This window comes from Bicyclus anynana, chromosome 26, assembly GCF_947172395.1.
Source record: "Bicyclus anynana chromosome 26, ilBicAnyn1.1, whole genome shotgun sequence".
NCBI classification, from domain to species: Eukaryota; Metazoa; Arthropoda; class Insecta; order Lepidoptera; family Nymphalidae; genus Bicyclus; species Bicyclus anynana.
In genome coordinates this window covers 3,840,222-3,865,103 of record NC_069108.1, presented here as the reverse complement: position 1 = coordinate 3,865,103, position 24,882 = coordinate 3,840,222, and the positions used below count along the sequence as shown (strand labels likewise).

General features: G+C 37.2%; 2 protein-coding genes across 10 annotated transcripts in view; both read left to right on the top strand.

Annotated features, from left to right (window-relative positions):
- The first annotated feature begins 2,859 nt into the window (after positions 1-2,859).
- On the top strand, positions 2,860-10,493 carry LOC112049491 (zinc finger protein 250). Of its 3 annotated transcripts, XM_052889525.1 has the most exons (7): positions 2,860-3,251; positions 3,669-3,900; positions 5,351-5,525; positions 6,120-6,212; positions 6,290-6,433; positions 6,548-6,914; positions 8,596-10,493. In XM_052889525.1, the coding sequence occupies exons 1-7, from the start codon at positions 3,212-3,214 to the stop codon at positions 9,819-9,821; spliced, it is 2,277 nt and encodes a 758-aa protein (XP_052745485.1). In that variant the 5' UTR covers positions 2,860-3,211; the 3' UTR covers positions 9,822-10,493. The 3 variants fall into 3 exon arrangements, with proteins under 3 accessions (XP_052745485.1, XP_052745486.1, XP_023943141.2); XM_052889526.1 differs by lacking the exon at positions 6,290-6,433; XM_024087373.2 differs by lacking the exon at positions 3,669-3,900 and having other exon boundaries at positions 2,861-3,251.
- A 3,309-nt stretch (positions 10,494-13,802) lies between these two features.
- The window catches only part of LOC112049480 (zinc finger protein 271), a 48,063-nt gene continuing 36,983 nt past the window's right edge, over positions 13,803-24,882 (top strand). For 6 of the 7 annotated variants that reach the window (XM_052889523.1, XM_052889520.1, XM_052889519.1 and 3 more), the window contains exons 1-2: positions 13,809-14,044; positions 23,753-23,927. In XM_052889523.1, coding sequence (XP_052745483.1) covers positions 13,956-14,044; positions 23,753-23,927 — 264 coding nt within the window. In that variant the 5' untranslated portion in view covers positions 13,809-13,955. Of the gene's footprint in view, positions 14,045-23,752; positions 23,928-24,882 lie in introns of all 7 variants that reach the window. The other variant, XM_052889518.1, reaches the window with a different exon arrangement.

Sequence of the window (24,882 nt, the reverse complement as noted above, 5' to 3'; positions counted from 1 at the left end):
TTACGGGCGCCATTTTGAAACATACACACATACATACGCTCGAAAAACATTACCCTCCTTCTGACGCAGTCGGGTAAAAACAGTTTTAAGTGTAGATGTGAGGTCAGGGGATGTTTTCTTCCCGAATTCAGGGAATTTTAAGGAATTTGGAAAATAGGCATTGGCAACGCTGTTCTTGCGTATGTTCTCTGTGTTAAAATGTGGTCTTGTTTATTGTCTAAGTTCCTTCCGTCAAGTCAACTGTCAAAGCTCAAAAGCAACAGCCACAGATTAATAACACCGGCAGGGTTCCCAACTTAGGGGTTTTCCCCCCAGATTTAGGGGGCAATTAAGTGAAATGGGATTTTTTAGGGGTCTGAAATTTTTAGGGGTATTTTCAGGGATTTTTTGATTCTAATATTTTTACTTCTTATTCTTATTCTTGACCTAGCGACCTATAACGACATATAATACGTTATTCTACAAACACTCAATTTTCATCGAATAAAAAAATTGTTATTCATTGTCAAAACGTATGATTTCAAAAAATCTGAATCTTCAGATAAAGACGTGATATTTTGTCTGTATTAAATATAGACCTTAGAAACATATTACAGCATATTATTTCAAAATAATTATGAATTTTTATTTTTTAGGGGGACAACTCAATAATTAAGGCGATTTTAGGGGTCTTTGACACAAACTTTAGGGATAAATATTTTGGAGAGTTGGTAACACTGAACACCGGACAAGCGTGAAAGCTAGAGGTGAGTCGTACTCGCTAAAACGCGTACTAAGTGTTACGAGTACGAGTACGCCGAGAGACGCGCTCCAAAGACTAGCTCCACGAGTATTTAGAAGTACGAGCCATTAGGACCTATAGAATAGATACGTACTCCTAAATACTCAGTGGCCAGCGATTTTACGTCATATTATCTGATACTAAGCGTACATTAATTTCAAACGAGTATTACGTAGTCATTTGGACTATAACTTGGACTTATAGTGTTATGTACGCAAGGTACAAAAAAATTGAATCCTGAGTTCGATCCCGGGTAACAGAAAATCATTTTTGTCTTTTTATTTTGTTTTTTTCAATTGGTTTCTTCAACTATTTTTGGTTTTTGTAATCCACAAAAAAAAGAAAAAAAATTGCAAACAAAAATATTTCAGTCATTAATTTCTAAATTTCAATTTAATTTTATTATTTAGTTATTTCTTTTAATATTACCTCATGATACTGTCGGGTTACATTAACTTGTTACTTTAGCGGATAAATAATCATACTAAAACAAATAAACATTATGTTTTTAAAATAAGGATTAAAATCAGGGACTCCAAATATTGGAGTATTAAGAGTATTAAGTGTATACTGCGTTAAAAAATCGGTCTTATGTTTGATAAAGTAAAGACAATTTTTCATCGGCAATGGGACGTCACTCACACATTCTTAAACGAACGCGTCCGGGAACGCGTCTCGGCGATGTTTTGTCTGTTGGAGTATGAAGTGTTTATTGCGTTGAAAAACCGGTCTTATGTCAAGACAACAAAGTCTATTTTCTTTCGGCATTGATAGAAGTCTCTCACTCACACATTACTAATCGAACGCGTCTCTGAACACGTCCCGTATTGGTTGGACCGTTAGAGTATTTGCGAGTATTGGACTCGCACTCTGTTGACGTCTTGCGCTCCTCGGTACTCGGTACTTCTAAATACGCTTAATACGTGTATAAGTCCCTGCTCCGTAGAGGTGAGTCGTACTCGCTAAAACGCGTACTGAGTGTTACGAGTACGAGTACGCCGAGAGACGCGCTCCAAAGACTAGCTCCACGAGTATTTAGAAGTACGAGCCATTAGGACCTATAGAATAGATACGTACTCCTAAATACTCAGTGGCCAGCGATTTTACGTCATATTATCTGATACTAAGCGTACATTAATTTCAAACGAGTTTTATGTAGTCATTTGGACTAGTGGTATGTACGCAAGGTACAAAAAAATTGAATCCTGAGTTCGATCCCGGGTAACAGAAAATCATTTTTGTCTTTTTAATTTGTTTTTTTCAATTGGTTTCTTCAACTATTTTTGGTTTTTGTAATCCACAAAAAAAAGAAAAAAAATTGCAAACAAAAATATTTCAGTCGTTAATTTCAAAATTTCAATTTAATTTTATTATTTAGTTATTTCTTTTAATATTACCTCATGATACTGTCGGGTTACATTAACTTGTTACTTTAGCGAATAAATAATCATACTAAAACAAATAAACATTATGTTTTTAAAATAAGGATTAAAATCAGGGACTCCAAATATTGGAGTATTAAGAGTATTAAGTGTATACTGCGTTAAAAAATCGGTCTTATGTTTGATAAAGTAAAGACAATTTTTCATCGGCAATGGGACGTCACTCACACATTCTTAAACGAACGCGTCCGGGAACGCGTCTCGCGATGTTTTGTCTGTTGGAGTATGAAGTGTTTATTGCGTTGAAAAACCGGTCTTATGTCTAGACAACAAAGTCTATTTTCTTTCGGCATTGATAGAAGTCTCTCACTCACACATTACTAATCGAACGCGTCTCTGAACACGTCCCGTATTGGTTGGACCGTTAGAGTATTTGCGAGTATTGGACTCGCACTCTGTTGACGTCTTGCGCTCCTCGGTACTCGGTACTTCTAAATACGCTTAATACGTGTATAAGTCCCTGCTCCGTACTCGTACGCCATACGTCTTCCAACAAACCTAGTGTTAAGACCTGCTCCAGTATATACGCCTCACCTCTACTGCTCCGTACTCGTACGCCATACGTCTTCCAACAAACCTAGTGTTAAGACCTGCTCCAGTATATACGCCTCACCTCTAGTGAAAGCGTCAACAACTGTTGTATTGTATTGTTGTGTGTGTCAATCTCAAACAAAAAGATATTTTGTTGTTCACTGATCAGTGGTTTTTCAAGGTTACTAATGCTATAAAAATAACGGTCTGTAAACTTAATCATACAAAACCTACAAAACGCATTACAAAAAAGAAAAAACAGAAAGTCAAAAAGTATCATTAAGTTTAAAAAAAGCTTTATATTATTGCTAAATACCACGTGAAACATGAAATGTTGCATGAATTCTGTGGAACTTTAGCTATCTAATTACTTCCTAAATCTGTGAGGACAATTGTATTCGTGGCGAAGAAGCAATAATGCAGTGCTGCGTGCCTTTATGCGGAAATATATCAGACAATGTGTCAACATCTGAGAAGACAGGAATTACCTTTCATGGGTGAGTATAATTATTTAATCTCGTGGATTTGATTTTTGCCACCAATCTCAAAGACAACTATACAAATCTTTGTCAGCAAGTCTTTTTCTCAGTTTTTTGACTTTAGAAATCTAAAAGCTACCATAAAGATTACCTATACAAAAGCCTAAACCAGCGAATACTGTTTACTAACAATCCATTGCTTAGCAACTAATGACAGGCAGGTGTTGACTACCTTTTGGGGTCTGTTAAAATTTTATTAACATTAAGTATGTAAGTACATACTGGAAATTACATAAAAATACTTGAAGTTGTTAAATGTGAGGGTTTTTATTTATATATTTATATATCTATATCTGTACTAATGTTCTTCTTCTTCTTCTTTTCTTCCTGGGCCTTATCCGCACTTGGCCACTAAGGTTTGGCCGTTGTACGTAGGTCCCTTCGGTGCTGGTCCCCGCTGGAGTCACTCCAGCCAACCGAGCTCGCTCCAGAAGCTTAGTAGGCCACCCAGGTCGCCGAACGCCTCATGGAGTGTTGCTGGGGATCCAATGTGTGCTGCGCGTTGTTCAGATACACCTCTGCATCTAAGCATAACATGTATCGGGGTTTCCTCTTCCTCCATGCATGCTCTGCAAAGAGGGCTGTCGGTTATACCTAGAACCGAAAGGTGTTTGTTTAGTGAACAGTGTCCAGTCATTAGTTTTAAGTTTTAAGTTTGCACTGTACTAATGTTATTACAGATATAGATTGAAGAGGAAAGATTTGATTGTTTGTGTGTAATGTATAGGCTTGGAAACTACTGCCTCAATTTGAAAAATTCTTATAATGAAACAAAATTATGTTGCTATGTTTCGTTCGTGAGCCGTGATAGCCCAGTGGATATGACCTCTGCCTCCGATTCCGGAGGGTGTGGGTTCGTATCCGGTCCGGGGCATGCACCTCCAACTTTTCAGTTGTGTGCATTTTAAGAAATTAAATATCACGTGTCTCAATCGGTGAAGGAAAACATCGTGAGGAAACCTGCATACCAGAGAATTATCTTCATTCTCTGCGTGTGTGAAGTCTGCCAATCCGCAATGGGCCAGCGTGGTGGACTATTGGCCTAACACCTCTCATTCTGAGAGGAGACTCGAGCTCAGCAGTGAGCCGAATATGGGTTGATGACGACGATGTTTCGTTCAACTACACCTGCATTGAATAAAACTTTTTAATTTAGTAAGGTTACACTACCAATATAAAAGGTACATGCATAGACTTCTAAAATCATTTTCCTTCCTTTTGGCTTTGCAGTAGTCTGGTAAAAAGCAGCAAGCCAAGGGTATTATATTGTTATATTTACCTTCTTCAATTGGTTGATTGAATAAAAATAATTCAAATGTCTAGAACCTGTGCTTTCTATTAACATATAGGACTGTCAGATATTTAATATAAATAAAAAGTATTGTAACTTTTGTTTTAAGCATAATTTGCCATGTTTTAGATCATTGACGGTTAAGTTATATTAAAGACTATAGAATTGAAGTAAAACTTTATTGTTTAAATGTGAAATGGTGATAAAAACACATTTTTAAAATTAACATGTCAACCCTATTTATCATGATTTATGGTTTGCTGACATCGGGTACTCATTGGTTACGGCTACAGTTATAGTGCTATAACTATGACCTTGTGTCTTTCACTGTGTAGTGGTGGTGGATTTTACAAAACGGAGGTCCTGGGTTCAATCCCCGGCTGGGCCAATTGAGATTTTCTTAATTGGTCCAGGTCTGGCTGGTGGGAGGCTTCGGCCGTGGCTAGTTACCACCCTACCAACAAAGACGTACCTCCAAGCGATTTAACTTTCCGGTACGATGACGTGTAGAAACCGAAAGGGGTGTGGATTTTCTTCCTCCTCCTAACAAGTTAGCCCGCTTCCATCTTAGATTGCATCATCACTTACCATCAGGTGAGATTGTAGTCAAGGGCTAACTTGTAGAGAATAAATAAAAAAAAGTGTACTAAGTGACTGAACTAGGTTGGATCCTAGTTATATCCTAATATAATTTCATTGTCTACTCTGTTAGTAGTAGTAGTCTTAGTAATCAAAACACAGCTGAATACCATGTATGTTGATTTAGGTTACCCAGTGAAGGAAATCTCCGCACTGCTTTGCTCAGAGCCCTCGGCGTACAAGACCATCACCTGCCCGACACTGCTGTGGTCTGCTCCCAGCACTTCGTAGATGAAAACTTTCTCAATACAAACAGTAGTGTAAGGGAGATTCACTCTAATGCTGTTCCCTCAACAGTGCAGGTCAGTTTATTATGTTTTTATTTGTGAATAGATCACTAACAATAGTTGTTAATAACAATTTATTTATTTGCTGAAATTGGCAATAACAGATACATCAAATACAATGAATATTGAATATTCTCCAATCAAGATACTTATAGCAGCATTACTCACAAGCCAGCATCTGTGACTAGCAGACCAGGTCAAGCTTCGTTTTGATATAAGTGCACTTATTTTCTATCCCTACTCTACCCTTCTATACCTCTACCCCTACCCTACCCCTACCCTTCTCGAGTTTGAATAATAATAATAATAATATACTTAAACAATACACATCACTATCTAGCCCCAAAGTAAGCAGTAAGTAGCTTGTGTTATAGGTACTGAGATAGTTGATATTATAATATTCATATACATTTATATACTACATGTAAATACTTATATAATGTATAAATACACACAGACACTGGAAAACACCCATGCTCATCAACCGAACATGTCGAACCTACGACCGTGGATGCAGAAAGCAGGGTCACTACCCACTGCGCCAGTTTTAGCGAGACTAACGAACAGCAATTCATTTTTATATAAATAGATATTACGGTATATTTACAGATGTGCATGATATGCCTGGACACTGACAGCAAGCTGTCCCTAATGAGCAAACACAAGTTGGAGGAGGCATACAAACAGCTAACTGGACTGTCTGTGAGTTGACAATCAAATTGTACATTCAAGTACATAATATTATATTTCTCTGTTTTATCAGTCACGTGTGTGTGCAGTTGTTTCAGTTGTGTCGTCGAGCAAACCTGAAGCAAACACTCTGTGTGCTGTGTGCTCAGAGATTGATTAACTTCAGTAGATTTAGAGACTTGAGCTTGAGAGCCCATTCACTGATGACAGACTTAGTTGAACAATGTAAATTAGTGAGTACTTAGTATTAACAATTTCATTTATATTTAAACCTGAAACACATAATTATGTCTTGTTACCTTACTTGAGGAGTTGATTGTTTGGTGTTAACATTGACCTTGTTTCAGAATACTGTACAACACAAAGAATTGATGAACTGCACAACTGCACATCTGAAGTGTAATTTGACACAAACAACATTAGAAGCTAACCATTGCGACTTGTACATAGATCACACTGATGAAGAGGAACTGACAGCAGCAGAGGAATCTGTAGTGGGAGATATTGCAACAGTTGTGGTGAAGAATGAAGGCAGTTCTGACTCCATGTCGTGTGCTGATAACTTGGAATTGGCACAAGAAGATGACAATCACAAAGACAGTTCCAACAGTGGGTGTGCCTCTGATGATGAATACTCTGACAGGAGCATAGAAACAGGAAGTCTGAAGCTAAATGATGTCCCTCCCCCAACTGCAAACTGCGTTAAGCCTTTAGGTATGTAACTAAGTGTTTCCTTTTGTGTAAGAAAACACATCATCTGTAAAGACAAGTATTATCTTTGCAAATACTTTGTACACATTAGAATAGCAAACAAGTTGAGGGTACAATGGAAGAACTGGTCCTATTCTTAGTAAACTATTCAACTAAATCATAATAAAGTGCAAAGTTCCAGAACAATGAACCAAATCCCACATTATTCTTCCACAATAAAAAAAAATTGGCAACTCGTTGAGCTATGTCGGTGACTTTGGTTCTTCTGCAGATCTCCTCATTTCTGATTCGATCACGCAGAGATACTCCTAACATAGCTCGTTCCATCGCCCGCTGTGTGACTCTGAGCCTGAGTTAGCGACCAAGTCTCGGAACCATAGGTCATCACTGGCAACACCCACTATTCGAAGACTTTTGTCTTCAGGCACTGAGGAATTTCGGCCGAAAAGATGTCGTGAAGTTTCCCGAATTATCCCGAAATTGTGTTATTAGTATTACTTTGAAATATGACCATTACTCACCTTTCCCTTCCAGTAAGCGAACAGCCCGTGTTTGGGAGGAAAATAACAATAGTCCAATGGCCGGGGGATCGAACCCTGCATCGCTGGCTCTATCACCGTGCCGAGACTTATATTATTAGGGATCACTTATACTATCACGTTGACGTAAACGCAAATTTATATGGAACTGGCGGACCCGGTCAAGCTTCGCTTTGACTAATGTGCGCTTCTTCCCTACATTTCCCTACTCCAACTCTACCCTACCCTATACATGCTATGTATCAGAGATGGCGCTGTATGTTAAAAAAGATTTTCCCGCTTTTCCGTTGAAATTTTTCCTGAATTTTCTTTGCTATAAACCTCACGGAGCCCGAGCTCTTTCCAACGAATGCAAAACCGTGGAAATCGGTTCGTGCGTTCTGGAGTTATAGCGTCAGGAAGGAAAACCCGACTTATTTTTATATAGTAAAGATTGAAACAGTTGTGCAGTAGTATCACTAGATGGCGCTGTTTCAATTCCTTAGAAATTCGCGTTTACGTTGACGCGATAGTAACAGTATCAAACTGCCACTAGGCCCTCTGGTGTAGTATAAATTAGTATTAAGTATAACATATTGTCATGTATATATATATATATATATACAGAAATTCTGTGTCATTTCTAAACTTTACTTGAATTAGGTAGGCAGTTGAATAATTCCACTTTACAACATGTCTTGCTACCTAGCTCAATAAACGTAACTAAATTATAAATCATATTATTTAAATATAATACATATGTAATCAGCAGTCAAACAATAAAGGCTATTTTCATTTATTTATTTATACTTTATAATTAATTAAAAAATTAAATAGTAAATTATCATCATCATATCAGCCGATGGACGTCCACTGCAGGACATAGGGCTTTTGTAGGGACTTCCAAAACATCACGGTACTGAGCCACCTGCATCCAGCGAATCCCTGCGACTCGCTTGATGTCGTCAGTCCACCTGGTGCGGTCGACCAACACTGCGCTTACTAGTGCGGGGTCGCCATTCCAGCACTTTGGGACCACAACGTCCATCGGTTCTTCGAACTATATGCCCCGCCCATTGCCATTTTAGCTTCGCAACTCGTTGAGCTATGTCGGTGACTTTGGTCCTTCTGCGGAAGTAAATTATAAGAAGAACGTTCTGTTTCAGTCGCTCCACTGTTTGTGAGACTTTCTGCAAGTAACGAGAACAAAATGCAGGCAACTGAAGAATCAGGTGCTATCCAGAAAAGTGAACAAATCCTTGAAACTAACATTGGCAAACTGGACAACCGATCATCTGAGAGCGGCACCAAACCCTACATAGATATAAATAGATTCACAAATTGTGTAGTCCAGTTATGTGATATATTCAAGAAACCCAACAAAGTTGTACTTGGTGATAATCAACGCGTGAGAACCCACACTGCTGGCAAACTTTACTCTTGTGAAATGTGCACCTATAAATGTGCACTAAAAAGTGATTTATTACGGCATATTAAAATCCATACTGATGAGAAGCCATTTTCCTGGGAGTTATGCAACTATAAATGTGCACAAAAAGGTGATTTAATACGGCATATTAAAACCCATACTGGTGAGAAGCCATTTTCCTGTGAGTTATGCAACTATAAATGTGCACAAAGAGGTGATTTAATACGGCATATTAAAACCCATACTGGTGAGAAGCCATTTTCCTGTGAGTTATGCAACTATAAATGTGCACAAAAAGGTGATTTATCACACCACAAGAAAACCCACACTGATGAAAAGCCATTTTCCTGTGAATTATGCAATTACAAATGTGCATATAAAAGTAGTTTATTAAAGCATATTAAAACCCATACGGGTGATAATCCACGCGTGAGAACCCATACTGCTGACAAACTTTACTCTTGTGAAATATGCACCTATAAATGTGCAAAAAAAAGTGCTTTATTAAAGCACAAGATAACTCACACTGGTGAAAAGCCATTTTCCTGTGACATATGCAATTATAAATTTGCACGAAAAAGTGATTTAATACGGCATATTAAAACCCATACTGGTGAGAAGCCATTTTCCTGTGAGTTATGCAACTATAAATGTGCAAAAAAATGTTATTTATCATACCACAAGAAAATCCACACTGGTGAAAAGCCATTTTCCTGTGAAATATGCAATTTCAAATGTGCACATAAAAATAGTTTATTAAGACACAAGAAAACGCACACTGGTGAGAAGCCATTTTCCTGTGAGATATGCAATTACAAATTTGCGCGAAAATTTAATTTATTACAGCATATTAAAACCCATACGGGTGAAAAGACATTTTCCTGTGAGTTATGCAGTTATAAATGTGCACGAAAAAGTCATTTATTACAGCATTTTAAAACCCACACTGGTGTTTTCCTGTGAAATATTTAAATATATACAACTCAAAGGTGACAGACTGACATAGTGATCTATCAACGCAGAGCCCAAACCATTGAACGGATCGGGCCGAAATTCCTCATACAGGTAGATGTTATGACGTAGACATCCGCTAAGAAAGGATTTTGATCAATTCTACCCCCAAGGGAATAAAATAGGGGATGAAAGTTTGTATGAAACTTTGTCAATTTTAAACCAATCGGGCTGAGACTTTGCACGCATAAAGATGATGCATGTAATTTTAATGAAATGAAACATTGATTCTATAGACATGATATAGGTAGGTATGATGACAGTTTTTTAAATTGTATATAAATTAAGAGTATGCTAATAGTAAAGCAATTTTGTAAAAGTAACAGGGTATGTGCGATCATTACTTTCGGAGCTACAGGGATTTAAAGGGTCCGATTTGCGGCGCTGCCGCGGATCCCTGAAAAACGCCCCATACAAAATGGTACGAATTAATGACGTTGTAGGTCATAATGATCGTTTGTATGGGCGGTCAAACGAAATTACTAATATCTTTGTTATTTGTGCGTCTATGTTTATAGATCATATATTAAAAAATGTCACATTTAATGTAAGGAAGCTAAAACTGTATGAATTGTCATCTAATTACGATAAATAAATAAGTTAATACATTTTAAAATTTTATAATCTTTTTTATTTTGCAAATATCCAGACAATCTTTGTTTTTTTATGTATAAGTTAGTTAACATTGACCTTATTTACCCGAATGACTCATAAAAATCAATATATTCAAACCTAGTCATCATCCCCATTGGTCTGGGAAAAAGGCTCATTGAAAACAACCCTTACGTTGTCAGAAAATATAAGAGTTTTAGGTGAATAAAACGGTAGACTTTTGATTTTGTTCGAAGTTCTTTACACGTTAGCCCTTGATTGCAATCTCACCTGATGGTAAGTGATGATGCAGTCTAAGATGGAAGCGGGCTAACTTGTTAGGAGGAGGATGAAATCCACACCCCTTTCGGTTTCTACACGACATCGTACTGGAACGCTTAATCGCTTGGCGTTACGTCTTTGCCGGTAGGGTGGTAACTAGTCACGGCCGACGCCTCCTACCAGCCAGACCTGGACCAATTAAGAAAACCTTTATGGTCCCAGCCGGGGATCGAACCCAGGACCTCCGTTTTGTAAATACCACTGCGCCACGGAGGCCGTCAAAAACAGACAGACAGACAAAAATTTTACTGATTGCATTTTTGGCATCAGTATCGATCACTAATCCCCTTCATCCATCCACTATCACGGCTTCCGAGCATCAACACATCTCACTAAAAATACGTACTTCTATGGTTATGCTACAAATAATATAAGGAACATAAAGTACAAAAATTTAAGGTATTGTATCCCGTATCATTAAAATTAAAAAAATACAAGGGTTTTATTAAAATCTAATTAAGTGAATAAATCTCACTAGATAAAAATAAATTAATAAAATTAAAATCCAAGTTTTTGAGTTATATCTAAATGGCGCCCATAAAGCAACTGACTATGACATGACAATTGACAGCAAACGTCAGATCGACTACTGCATGGAAAACGTCATCAAACCCCCATTATTACCCTTATTAGTGTTGTATTTATTGGGCGAGAATGCATATTATTTCGAAAGAATTAAAGTAAATTCGTAGATTTGTATTATCATAAATAATGTTATCTTGTTAAGCGAGGATTATCAAAAGTAATGGTACAGATAACACAACGATTTAAAGCCATTACCGCCGAACCTGAGGTATCAACTATCACAACACAACAAACTACCCCCGTTTTTAGAAATTCGGATGCACAGTGGAAAGGCTACCAATATATAAAAAGTATTCTGCCGTGTGCCACCAACCTTTGCCACCAACAAACAACATTAGAACAGCTGCTGTTGTGTCTTTGGTTGTGAGTGTTGTCTATGTTTATGTGTTCGTGTTTCCATTAATCTGTGCTGTGGTGTTGTGATACCTCCTTTGACACCTAAATGATACCTCGGTGTGGCTGTGTCAAAATTTCGCAATTGAGCTGCAGTGTTGCCAATTTAGCGACTTAGTCGCTAGAACCTATGACTATAAAGACTATGGACCTGTTTCGCACCCAAATTCACCAACAAAAAAGTCTGTCGTTTTTTGAGGGGGACGAGGTAAACTCAGAACATCGAAAATATTTTACACCATTAAATATATTCTGTGTCCAACACAACACACAAGTATAAATTTCACTCGCAATAAACATCGATTCTATAGCAACAGTTTTTATAAACGCGTTAGATCATTGATTTTTGATCTTTGCCAGAAGGGTTAGCGAGGCAGGTCCTGTTATTAATGGTCGCAGGCTAGTACTGACGACTTTTGCTTATGTCTTAGCGACTAAAATAAATTTTTGACGTCAAAAATTATTTGGCGATATATCTGGCGATTTTTGGAGAACAAATTTAAACAGACTTAGCTTTAGATATTTCAATAAATAAATTGATATTAAAAATTTTTCAAGGTAAATTGTGATTAAAACAACAACTTCATGCGATTGTTACTATAATGATGATATTCATCATCATCATCATCATTATCAGCCGATGGACGTCAAGGTGGCTTATTATACTCGGTCTTCTGTATAACCTGCCGCAGCGTATGGATGTGGTCTTGTTCGGGAGGCTGGAAGTCGTCAAACCTACGGGTGAGGCAATTCGTGATGACTCTCGAGAACGAGATGATATAATTATTTATATATTAAAGTTTTCCTCAAATCCCGGGGAAATCATGGATTTTTCCGGTATAAAAAGTAGCCTATGTATTAATCCAGAGTAAAATCTATTTTTATTCCAAGTTTCAGCCAAATCGCTTCAGTAGCCGCAGCGTAAATGAGGAACAAACATACTTACACACACACACACACAAACTTTCGCCTTATTAGTGTGATTTAGGTACTTATTTTTTATAATCCAATTATTTATAATTTTTTGCACGTTTCCTAATATTTCACACCGCCTTCTGTCCCCGATAAAATTATAGGTATTCTTCTCCACAAAATCGTGGATCCGCTCCTGGTGGAGTTTGTTTTAGCGAGTTTTGATTAAGATTTGGACTCGGAATTTTTGGAGTTGGCAACACTGATTCCAGGGTGTAATCAGTCTGTACATTACGACCTCAGTACAAATTGCATATGCCTCCTTAATTCACTATTTGCTCAATAGATGGCGCTTTAAGGCACTTTGACCAGCAGTATTCTGAGGTAATCTTAAGCCAGGTATTAAAAAAAAATTATAACCTTGTGCGGCTTGTGACATTTTGTTTAATTTTGTAGACGAATTTATTTATTCTGCTTTCTTCATGGTGTTTTTTTGCATTGATCTTTCCCGACGACTTGGCTTTTTTCATGGATTTTGGTGACTGTTATAAATCGTTTTGACCTGTGCTTTACTTTGGATTCCGAGAACTCTGTTATATATGTCTTGTCTTGAGATTTAGTAGAGTTCTTTTTTTATTTTTTCGTGCAGATTTTTTATATTTAATTGGTGTAAGTCAACAAATATATTGTTAAGCGGTACCACTAGAAGTTTTGACGAAGATGACTCTATTCAATATGTTCACAAAAGGAGAAACAATAAATAATTATATGTGTCCCATTTGTGTTTTATTATTTGTATCCGAATTTCTAAATAAAATAATCATAGAATTAAAGAACAGTTAAAACTAGTAGGTAAACATTATATTTATGCCCCTATAGATTATAGGTATATCCGTATATATACGTAAATCGACGTTCATTTTATACCTAGGGGTATTTATTATAATTGGTGTAGTTCTCTATCTGCTCACATGATGGCGCTAAGCGGAGATGGCATCTGAGGACTCTATACCCTACATTCAATGTACTCTATGACTGATTCCAAGGCTGTGGCTTGGCCTATAGTGATCTGTGGCTTGGCTTCATTTGACCACAGATCACTATAGACATTTGACGAATAACGTTTGACGTTTGTGGTGTGAAAAAAAGTGAACATCGATACGGAGTGATTATTGATTTTGTTTCTAATTTCTATTCTATATCTAAAAATTACCAAACAGCGGCAGCAGCAGAGCTCAAAGATCATAACTATTGAGCTTGAACATGCGGTGTTGCGTGCCTTTCTGCAAGAATACTGCAGACAATGTGCGCACTGCAGGGGGCACAGGCAAGGACGAGATTACTTTTCACGGGTGAGTAAACTGTTTGAGTTTTCTCGTAGCGTGCGTCTCTTCACTCGTCACATAGCTACACTCGAACTGCAATTGTCGTTCACAATAGTGTACCTTCCGGCTCAGGTGACATCTGGTGTCGGCTAGATGTCGCCCTACCGATGTAGCTGTTTCCTGCCATTTACAATCTAACATAACCTTTTAGAGCACCCGCTCACTTACAACTTTTAGTTGGCCGATATGGGTGATAGCTATTTGTGGGTTATTAGCAGAGATGTAACGGAGCTTCCATTCCGGTTCCGTTAAGTCGGAACTTCCGATTATTATTACACTTTCGGTTTCGACTTCGGTTCTGATACTTTTGTATCCGATGTTAATCGGAGGTCGAACAAAACAAAGAAATGTATGTTAAATGAGTACAATAAAGAAAAACGTATAAGTATTAGTGATGATCCGTTATTGTGGTGGAAAGTAAATGGAAATACAAAATTCCAGCCCCTACAATCAATTGCCCGGCAATATTTGTCATGTCCACCGGGCTCGGTAGCTAGCGAACAACTTTTTAGTGGTGCTGGCCTAATTTACGACTCTTTAAGAAATAGATTGGATGGAGACAAAGCATCAAAGCTTTTGTTCATAAAGTACAATACATTACTTTTGGAGTCCATTTTGATTTAATTTGTTTTAGCTTATGTTCATTTATTGTAATGTAACCAAATGTAACACGCTACTTTGGGTTTTAATATTAATTAAACTTTAAATTCATTAATTTTATCTTTTGTTTATTTGGAATTATGCCAATTTTCTTTCACAGTTGTTTTTTGTTTTATAATAAAAAAACTACCTCCGTTACATCCCTGGTTATTAGTTACGTAGCAAATGATTGGTAAATAGGCTACTGAAGGTTAATGCGTGTCTCTGTCAGGAATCTAATAATAAACCAAGTAGATGAACTAACTATTATTTATTAACACACCAAATAATATATAAAATTGAGATACGTAAAATGCCTTAACTTAGCGGACTGATTATAATGAATAAACTAGAACACGAGCGTTGGTAAAGACGAGTTAGGAACGACTGCCTTAACTTAACATCAAAGCGAAAGTTCTTACAGAAAATGTTTACATAGCAGTTTGCGTGCTTAGGGTTCACTGCAAACGGTATTTATAATTGAGTATAAGGCACGCTACAGCCGACTTAATCGGGCGAATAGAACAGGTATAGTGGTGTATGACAGCCCACTCATCTGTCCAACTAAATCACGTAAATCACGTAACTGTGGATCCTAATTTCCGCCCGCGGATTGTCTGTGCGGCTTCTTCGGAAGTTCACACTCTCCAAAGGTCACGCGTGAATATAATGACCATTTCATTAAAGTTGTATGTGAAATAATCTTATTGGTTGAAATCATCATTAAACAAGCTAATTTTTAATAATAAATGTAATTGGGTTTGCAAAATAACATATTTTTAATAAATAATTGAAACCAGAACAATCAATGGTTGCCCAATTATCTTTGAAATATTTACCATTATTTCTAGCTTTTTTTTTTGGTTTTTTTACTTTTTTACACATTATTTTCTATAACAAAGAATAAAACACTCATAAAAGGCAAGAGTGCTTAGGCACTTTTTATTTTTCATTTTATTAGGACACACGCACACATAAATAATTAAACATATATTAACAAGATCAAAAATACTATGGTATAATTGTAAACCTACTTATAGGTAGTCTGAACTTGATTTTTACGAAATCCATTAAATATCACTTAAAAGATATACATTGCTCAAGCTCGAGTCTCCTCTCAGAATGAGATTAGGCCAATAGTCCACCACGCTGGCCCAGAACGGATTGGCAGACTTCACACTCGCAGAGAATTAAGAAAATTCTCAGGTATGCAGGTTTACTCACAATGTTTTTCCTTCACCATTTGAGACACATGATAATTAATTTCTTAAAATGCACACAACTGAAAACTATCACAACACCTTAACCAACACAAACTTGCTTATTTCATTGGTTGGTTTTTTTTTTCTTTTTTATTTAAAAAAAAAGCGTAAAGCGGTATCACTGAGGAGTGTTGGTTCGATCCCCGCCCACTGGTACCCACTCTTAGTACAGTCTTACCCAACTAGTTGGAGGGGAATGGACATTAGTCATATTTAAAAAAATATAATACGGCAAGTATTCTTTTTAAAAAACAATTATATTACACACCATTAAAAATCCATTTGTCCATCCTTTGCCCTTCATCTATCACAGGGCATTTGAATGTTCAAAGGGCTTCATAGTTAGGAACTTCCTCATAATGCCTTGATGCTACAGTCCAGCAAAAGTTTCTTAAGGAATTGGTTGAAGTTTATTGAAAGACCATTGACTGAAACAACAGTTGGAACCATAACAGTTTTATCATTATAAGCCTATACTTCTACATTCTGTGTTGGACTATATCCAACACAGAATGTAGAAGTATAGGCTTTATAGTGTTATGTGTATATGTTAAGTGTTATGTAAGAACTTTTAAGTTCTAAGATCGAAGAGCAGTGATTCCCAAAGTGCTCTATATCGACCCCTAGGGGTCTGTTGGATATATCGAAGGACCGTAATATTATATTATGTGGCTGGTTCAGGGGTTGCGTTCTATACCTATAGTTGTGATGAAATCTGCAATTACCAATAATTGACTCACCCAGTTGACCGGCAGAAAAATTCAATATTATAGGTTCAATATTACCAATTGCAGAAATCAAAACAACTACAGATTAATAATTATCGAACGGGGTCTATGACAAAATGCAAGGGTCTATGTCAGCAAAAAAAATTTGGGGCCTATAAAATGAGTGTAGTGTGCACTGATGGTACCTATTTTCGCACATCATACTATCTAATATTATCAAAACATGTACATTATTTTAAAAGTACCAATAAAGACAAATATTTATGATATATGTTTACAAAATATTGTACCTAACTTGTTACGACCGCTGTAGTCCAGTAGGTTGCAACGGTTGCATGTTCCAGTGCCCTGCTCTCATCTAACCTTGGACGGCAGAATGTGCTTGTTCAGCGCCCTACATACTTCGTTGCGATGGATTCACGTAGCGATTTACGTAGTTAATTACGCAAATGAGTATCAATATAAAAGAGGAGGATACGCGATGGAAGGCGCTCTTTGATCAATCTCCGATCGAGTGGGACATCTAGTTAGGATTAGGCTCTCTACATTTCAATCTCCGAAATTAGAGTTTTCTAGTTGTTTTAAGTTTTTTTGTAATATTTTATTTAAAATAAATATTAAATAATCAGTCGTTTGCATTCTCAACCCTGCTGCCCCGAAACGTAAGTGGCGCAGTCGGTAGGATAGTCGTTACGAACTTCAGTGGACAACGGCTACATCGAACCTACAGGAGCAGCGGGAGAAGTATCGGAAAATTGATACAGAGAAAACTGCAACTGAAAATGTTTTGGTGAGTACCTAGATCTTACTAGAATTGCTCTCCTATCCTATTTATAGTCTCCTTTTCCTTAAGGTATATTTCCTCGTGTGTGTAATTTTTTTTTTCTTCAAAATTTTTCATCCACGGAATTCACGGACCTCTGGGTCAAGTAGTATTAATAGGATCTCGCAAATTGATGCGAATAGAGACCTAGAGGATAGTTTAGAAAGTAGTGATAGTTTAGAATTGAATAATTCGGTAAATTTAGAAAACACCAGTAGCAAAATGAGTGAAAATTTAGTCGATCAAATTTACAAGGCCTTACGCCTGTTGCCCGAATTTGATGGCAACCCAAATGTACTCACGCGTTTTATACATTTAGGTGACCAATTAGTTACCCAATTTATAAAAGCAGAGGCAGGATTTGAGCTAAGTAACTTAGCTTTAATAAACGGTATTTTAAATAAAATTACTGGAAATGCCGCCCAAACAATAAATTCAAATGGCATCCCAGAAAGCTGGCTCGGGATAAGGAATGCCCTAATTAACAATTTTGCAGATCAGCGAGATGAGACGGCTTTATACAACGATTTAGCTCTGTTAACTCAAAGAAATTTAACTCCTCAAGAATTTTACGAAAAGTGTCAGGGTCTATTTAGCACAATTATGACCTATATAACATTGCATGAAACTTTAGCTACTACTATTGAAGCTAAACGTATACTCTATAAAAAATTAACACTCCAAGCGTTTGTTCGTGGTCTTAAAGAACCTCTAGGCTCACGTATTAGGTGTATGCGACCAGATACCATTGAAAAAGCGCTAGAATACGTTCATGAAGAAAATAATACTCTATACCTATTGCAACGAAACGACCAACTACAAGAACGGAAGGGGAATTTGCAACCCCCGCGACCATTTACCTCATTTCCTCAACTTAACAATATGTCAGGTCCTTCGCAGCCTATCTTTCAGCCACAGCGGCCAACACAATTTTGGAGACCCCAAACGCTTCTCAATCAAGGTCCCACTCGTACGCAACAAATATTTAATTCACCCCCTCCTAACTACATAAAACCTCAAACCAATGCTTTCCGGATGACTCAACATAGGTCCGGTTACAAGCCTCCCAACCACGGCCCTAAGCCAATGAGTGGAGTAAGCCATTTCGCTCCTAAACCATTACCTAGACCCATGACGGGACATGACTGGACTAAATACGGAAATCCACCCCCGTCTAATTATTTCAAGACTCGACAGGAAATGAATGTTAACGAAGTAGATCCTTACGATTATTACAATTATTATCCCGACTATAACTGTGACTATTACGAGCAGACATACTCAGATCCTACTTACGACCCCGCGTACGAACAGTCATGTAGCGATGATAACCCTTATGTGGAAGAATATCAGGAAGAAGTCTCTTCTGAAAACCAGGATTTTCAGATAGCTCTGAAATCCGAAAAGCAAAAATAGAGATTAATGTTCAAACTCAAAGACAACTGCCGTTTATAAAAATAACGAATCCACCCTTGAAATTATTGGTTGACACAGGCGCTAATCAATCATTTATTAGTCCCGCCGCGGTAGAAAGATTTTACTCGGATATTCCGTGTAATTATCAACCTTTTGAGGTCACTAACATCCACGCGACAACTCGGAATAATTATTCTATAACCATTCCATGTTTTTCTGAATTTAACGAACGTTGTAACCTAACTCTATTCATATATAAATTTCACAATTATTTCGACGGGTTGATTGGTTTAGATCTGTTAGAAAAGTTAGAATCGAGTATAGACTTAAAAAATAAAGTTTTAGTAACACGTAATTCTACCAACTCTTTGCGTATGTATAACTCGCGAAATTGTAATCTCTATGAAGATATTATACCGGCTAATACATCCAGATTAATTCGAGTCCCTATTAATTTCCATGACGGTGACGCACTAGTAACAGAACAGACAATATCCAACTGCACTATTCGGGACTGTATTACTAAAATTAAGAATAACCACGGTATTTTAGAGGTCACTAACCCCAGTAGACATGATGTCGTATTCTCTATGGATAGACCAGTTAGTGCGAAACTTTTTAACTTACAGTGCACGGGTACTCAAAAACCTACAGATCGAGCATCTGAAGTACTCTCGCGTCTTCGTACTGACCACCTTAATCCAGAAGAACGAGCAAACTTAAAGTATCTCTGTGCGCAGTACTCTGACGTATTTTATCTCGACGGTGAACCTTCAACTTTCACTAATACAGTGAAACATAGAATTCGCACCACAGATGAATTACCTGTCTATACTAAGACCTGTAGATACCCTTCTGTTCATCGCCAGGAAGTGCAGGAACAAATTTCGAAAATGCTTGCTCAAGGAATAATTCGTCCCTCACAATCAGCTTGGAGCTCCCCAATATGGGTAGTCCCAAAGAGAACTGACGCGTCCGGTAAAGTAAAATGGCGTATGGTCGTTGACTTTAGAAAAGTTAACGAAAAGACAGTAGATGAAGAATACCCCATCCCTAATATTAATGATGTTCTAGATAAGCTCGGTAAATGTCATTATTTCACTACGTTAAATCTTGCCAGTGGATTTTATCAAGTTGAACTGGACCCTGCTGATATTCACAAGTCTAGTTTCAACGTAGAACATAAGAGCTTTGAGTTTTTGCGAATGCCAAAAGGTGTTAAGAATTCGCGTTCCACTTTCCAACGTGTAATGGATAACGTCCTTAAAAATCTCCAAAACGTCATATGCCTAGTATATTTAGATGACATAATAATTTTCAGTGTCTCCTTACAGGAACACATGGTGAATTTAGAGAAAGTCTTCAAAAGACTTAGGGAATCTAACTTCAAGATTCAAATGGATAAGTCGGAATTTCTTAAGTTAGAGACCACTTACTTAGGTCATGTTATAAGTATAGATGGTATCAAACCTAATCCCGACAAAATTACAGCTATCCAGAGTTTCCCCATTCCTAAAACTGCTACCGAGATCAAACGTTTTCTTGGTTTAGTCGGATATTATAGAAAGTTTATTCCAGACTTTGCACGTATAACAAAACCCATGACACAATGCTTAAAAAAAGGATTCAAAATTACCTATAATGACCCTAACTACATTGACTGTTTTGAGAAATGTAAAGTACTACTGAGTAACGACCCTATCTTACAATATCCCGACTTTAACAAGGACTTCATACTAACAACGGACGCATCCAACTTCGCAATAAGCGCTATCCTTTCCCAAGGACCTGTAGGTAACGATAAACCAATAGCCTACGCGTCTAGGACATTAAACTCGAACGAGATTAATTATAGTAAGATCGAAAAAGAATTATTAGCTATCGTTTGGGCTACTAAATACTTCCGTCCATACTTATTTGGAAGAAAGTTTAAAATCGTGACGGATCACAGACCTTTGCAATGGGTCATGAGCCTGACTCTAGACTAATCCGTTGGAGGCTCAAGTTGAGTGAATATAACTTTACTATCGTCTACAAGCAAGGCAAATCGAAGACTAATGTAAATGCTTTGTCCCGTATTGAACTTAACAATGAGACATTTTTAGATGACCAGACCCAACTGACTGTAAATCAAAGTGAGGTTAAGGATTATAACTCTGATCAGCAAGACTTTGAACAAACCCCTATGATATCACAACAAAAGTTAACACCGCGTTATATGCAGGATAATTTACCTGTAAATCTTCCAATTCACATATATACCAAGAAAAAATGGCGCTCAGTAGCCAAATCTCGCCTTAAGAAAGTTCCTAAGAAACCTATCTTCCCACAAGAAAATACTATAGGTGACAATACTACAAGCGACCGAAGAACAAGATGTAACGATTGACTCATTTGACAATGGACCAGGATTAGTTTCCTTCAAATTACGAATAGCGAAAATTATGTCCTATTAAAACGTTATCTCTTTGGAATCTTACTTAAAATTAATATATCAATTCATGTATTCTCATCATACTAAAATCCATAAGTAGTAATTAGAGCTCTTATCGAAGGTAAAGTTTTTCTCATAATCTAGATTACAATAATAACGCATTAAAATAATAATGGTCAAGATTTTAATATCTTGCGTAATAACTAACGTCAATTATATTTATAGTTAACCAGGTCAGTCTAAGTAAGCAGTTTTATGTCACAGTACTCTCAAATACTCAATACCCACGAAAGTCATGAATCAATCGAAATTAATAATAACGTATTCATTTTAATAATAGGTAGTAAATTAAAAAGAAATTAATATAACACCTGATTTTCACTTAAGAGCTAAAGAATTGCAAAAATATCTACGATTTATTCGTGCACCGAGCACCATCCAATATAACATTTTATGTTATCTTATATTATTAGGAAATAAAGATTTAATGTTCTATGCATAAATTACTTGGCATAGAATTTAGGTCTTTTAGTGAAATAATTAAAATAGGTATTTTTTTTATAGATAAGCAGATAGTAGGTAGTAGTATTAAAGTTCTAGCATCCCATTTCAAAAACCAACGACTTCTTTAACATATCCCATGTTCCTAATAGAAACCATAAAACCTTGATTCCAACCTTACCTTCTGTAGCACTCTCTAGCAAAGGTTCTAGGTACATAGAGACAGAATGTCCGAAGATAAATTCAGCATGTGTATCATTCAAGATCCAGCCTACAGATCCAGAACAAGCCTCAAGATTTCAGTCAACCTGCTAATTGACAACAGTAACCCCGTCGCTAGATGTCGAAGCACTGTAGCTTCAGATTTCCTGTTCGTCGAGTCGCAATCCAACAGCTATCCGAAGCTGACACCTTGGACAATGTAATATTAACCCAATCTTGACCAATTGTCTGGATGACCAGCAGAACTGGTGTGAACAGAAATGATGATCACACGATCATAATTATGAAGAAAATGGATCGAAAAATCAGCTCGTTTGAACTTTGAAGTACCACACGATATCCACACGGCATCCAGCAATAACGACCCTAGCCGAGTAAAAATCGATCACAGGTCACTGCCAGCGACCATCTCGGACAGGTCCTGCAATAGTCGCTGTTCTGCGGAGGGAGGTGTTACGACCGCTGTAGTCCAGTAGGTTGCAACGGTTGCATGTTCCAGTGCCCTGCTCTCATCTAACCTTGGACGGCAGAATGTGCTTGTTCAGCGCCCTACATACTTCGTTGCGATGGATTCACGTAGCGATTTACGTAGTTAATTACGCAAATGAGTATCAATATAAAAGAGGAGGATACGCGATGGAAGGCGCTCTTTGATCAATCTCCGATCGAGTGGGACATCTAGTTAGGATTAGGCTCTCTACATTTCAATCTCCGAAATTAGAGTTTTCTAGTTGTTTTAAGTTTTTTTGTAATATTTTATTTAAAATAAATATTAAATAATCAGTCGTTTGCATTCTCAACCCTGCTGCCCCGAAACGTAAGTAACTTGTAGGATACAGAAAATCAATATCAGGTAAGTAGGGGGTCTACCCAACACGCTAAAACATTTAGTTCCCAAAGTGGTCCAGGTCCAAGGGGTCCGCGTGACAAAAAAATGGGGCTTCCCTGTATTTAAGCGGGGTTACATGAAACTTTATGTAGTTTCATACTGATTTGGGCGTTTACTAAATAAAACAAGTGAGAATTTATTGGATCCTTGTTTTTCTTTTTGCCGAGCCTAGATGGAAGCTTTTTTTTTTTTTTTTTTTTTTTTTATTCCTTACAAGTTAGCCCTTGACTACAATCTCACCTGATGGTAAGTGATGATGTAATCTAAGATGGAAGCGGGCTAACTTGTTAGGAGGAGGATGAAAATCCACGCTCCTATCGGTTTCTACAAGACATCGTACCGGAACGTTAAATCGCTTGGCGGTACGTCTTTGTCACAATTAAGAAAACCTCAATAAGCCCAACCGGAGATCAAACCTAGGACCTCCTTCATAAAAATCCACCACATATAACACTGCGCCACGGAGGCGTCAAAAAATCCTTGTGCTATGACTGTAAAGCACAATTAATTATTTAATTCAGCAATCAATTTTAATTAAAAAAAAAAATAAACTAATAATTTTGTTTTTTGGAGCCGTAATGGGAGTTCCCATAGTTAGATATTGCATATTTTTTGAATTATGGGAAATGGTTATGTACCTGCAAGGGGTCCACTGCAACTAGCTAGATTTTGAAAGTGGTCGATGGGAAAATAAAGTTGGAAACCTCTGTCTTAGTCTTCAGAGAGACCAGCAAACTTAAGTATTATATTGTAATTTTCAGTTTCCCCAGTGAAGGCCCTCTGCGTGCAGCCTGGCTCAAAGCCCTCGGCAAACAAGACACTCACCTGCCAGACTCTGCTGTGGTCTGCTCGCAGCACTTCCTGAGTGATGACATCAGAGAGACAGAGGGTGGCTCGAAGCAGATTGCTCCGGGCGCCATTCCTTCAACAGTGCTGGTAATGTTTGCACAATGTTGTCTTATGTATTGTTAGAGTAAATCAATTGATCCATTGATCCATTGGTTAGTCTATGTAGTTTTTATATAGTTCAGTCAATCTGTAATGAAATAAATGCTTATATAATGATAAATTTATTTTGCTATCATCCGCGAAAATTCGGCGAACCCATGCGACAACGTCACCCAGGTCCGACAAAATACTCTCTACGTACGTTTCACCCCGAAACCGGAGCATCCTCAGGAGATGTTGACTCTACAACGTGCAATTGCAAAGTAAAAATAAATGCTTCCCTCGGGATAATTTCAAAAAAAAGTTTGATTTCATATAATGTTAGGGGGACAAGTAAAGATGTTAACTATACATTGGCGGGGTCCTCCCTCCTGCTGTTTTTGAGAAAATCCAAAAAAATTTTGAAACGCGTTTTGTAAAAAATTGTTTAAAGAAAAGTTTTTATGACAAATAAGTTTCTCATTCACAGTACAGCTGAAAAATCATTTTTTAATAACAAAAAAAAACGAAACACCGTTTTTTTGATAATTCAGTTGTTTTTGTTGCTCCAATGACAAAATGTAATTCACATTGTCCTCTACATTTTTTGGTCCAAAAATTTTTCCCTAAAACCCATACATTCAGAGAAAAACGCGTTTCACAAATTTTTTGGATTTTCTCAAAAACAGCAGGAGGACCCCGCCAATCTACAGTTAACAACTTTACATGTCCCCCTAACATTGTATGAAGTCAAACTTTTTGTTGAAATTATCCTGACCATAAATTACAGATTGACTGAACTAATATCCTAGGTTAGTCTATGAGATACTAAAGTATTTTTCAGATAGCATGGGTACGGTGACGTTCACAATATGTACTATTGTGAATCGCGGCAAACTTTCAAGAGTGAAACAAACAGTCACTTTACCCAAGTTATCTGAAAAAAACTTAAGTTTATCTTATA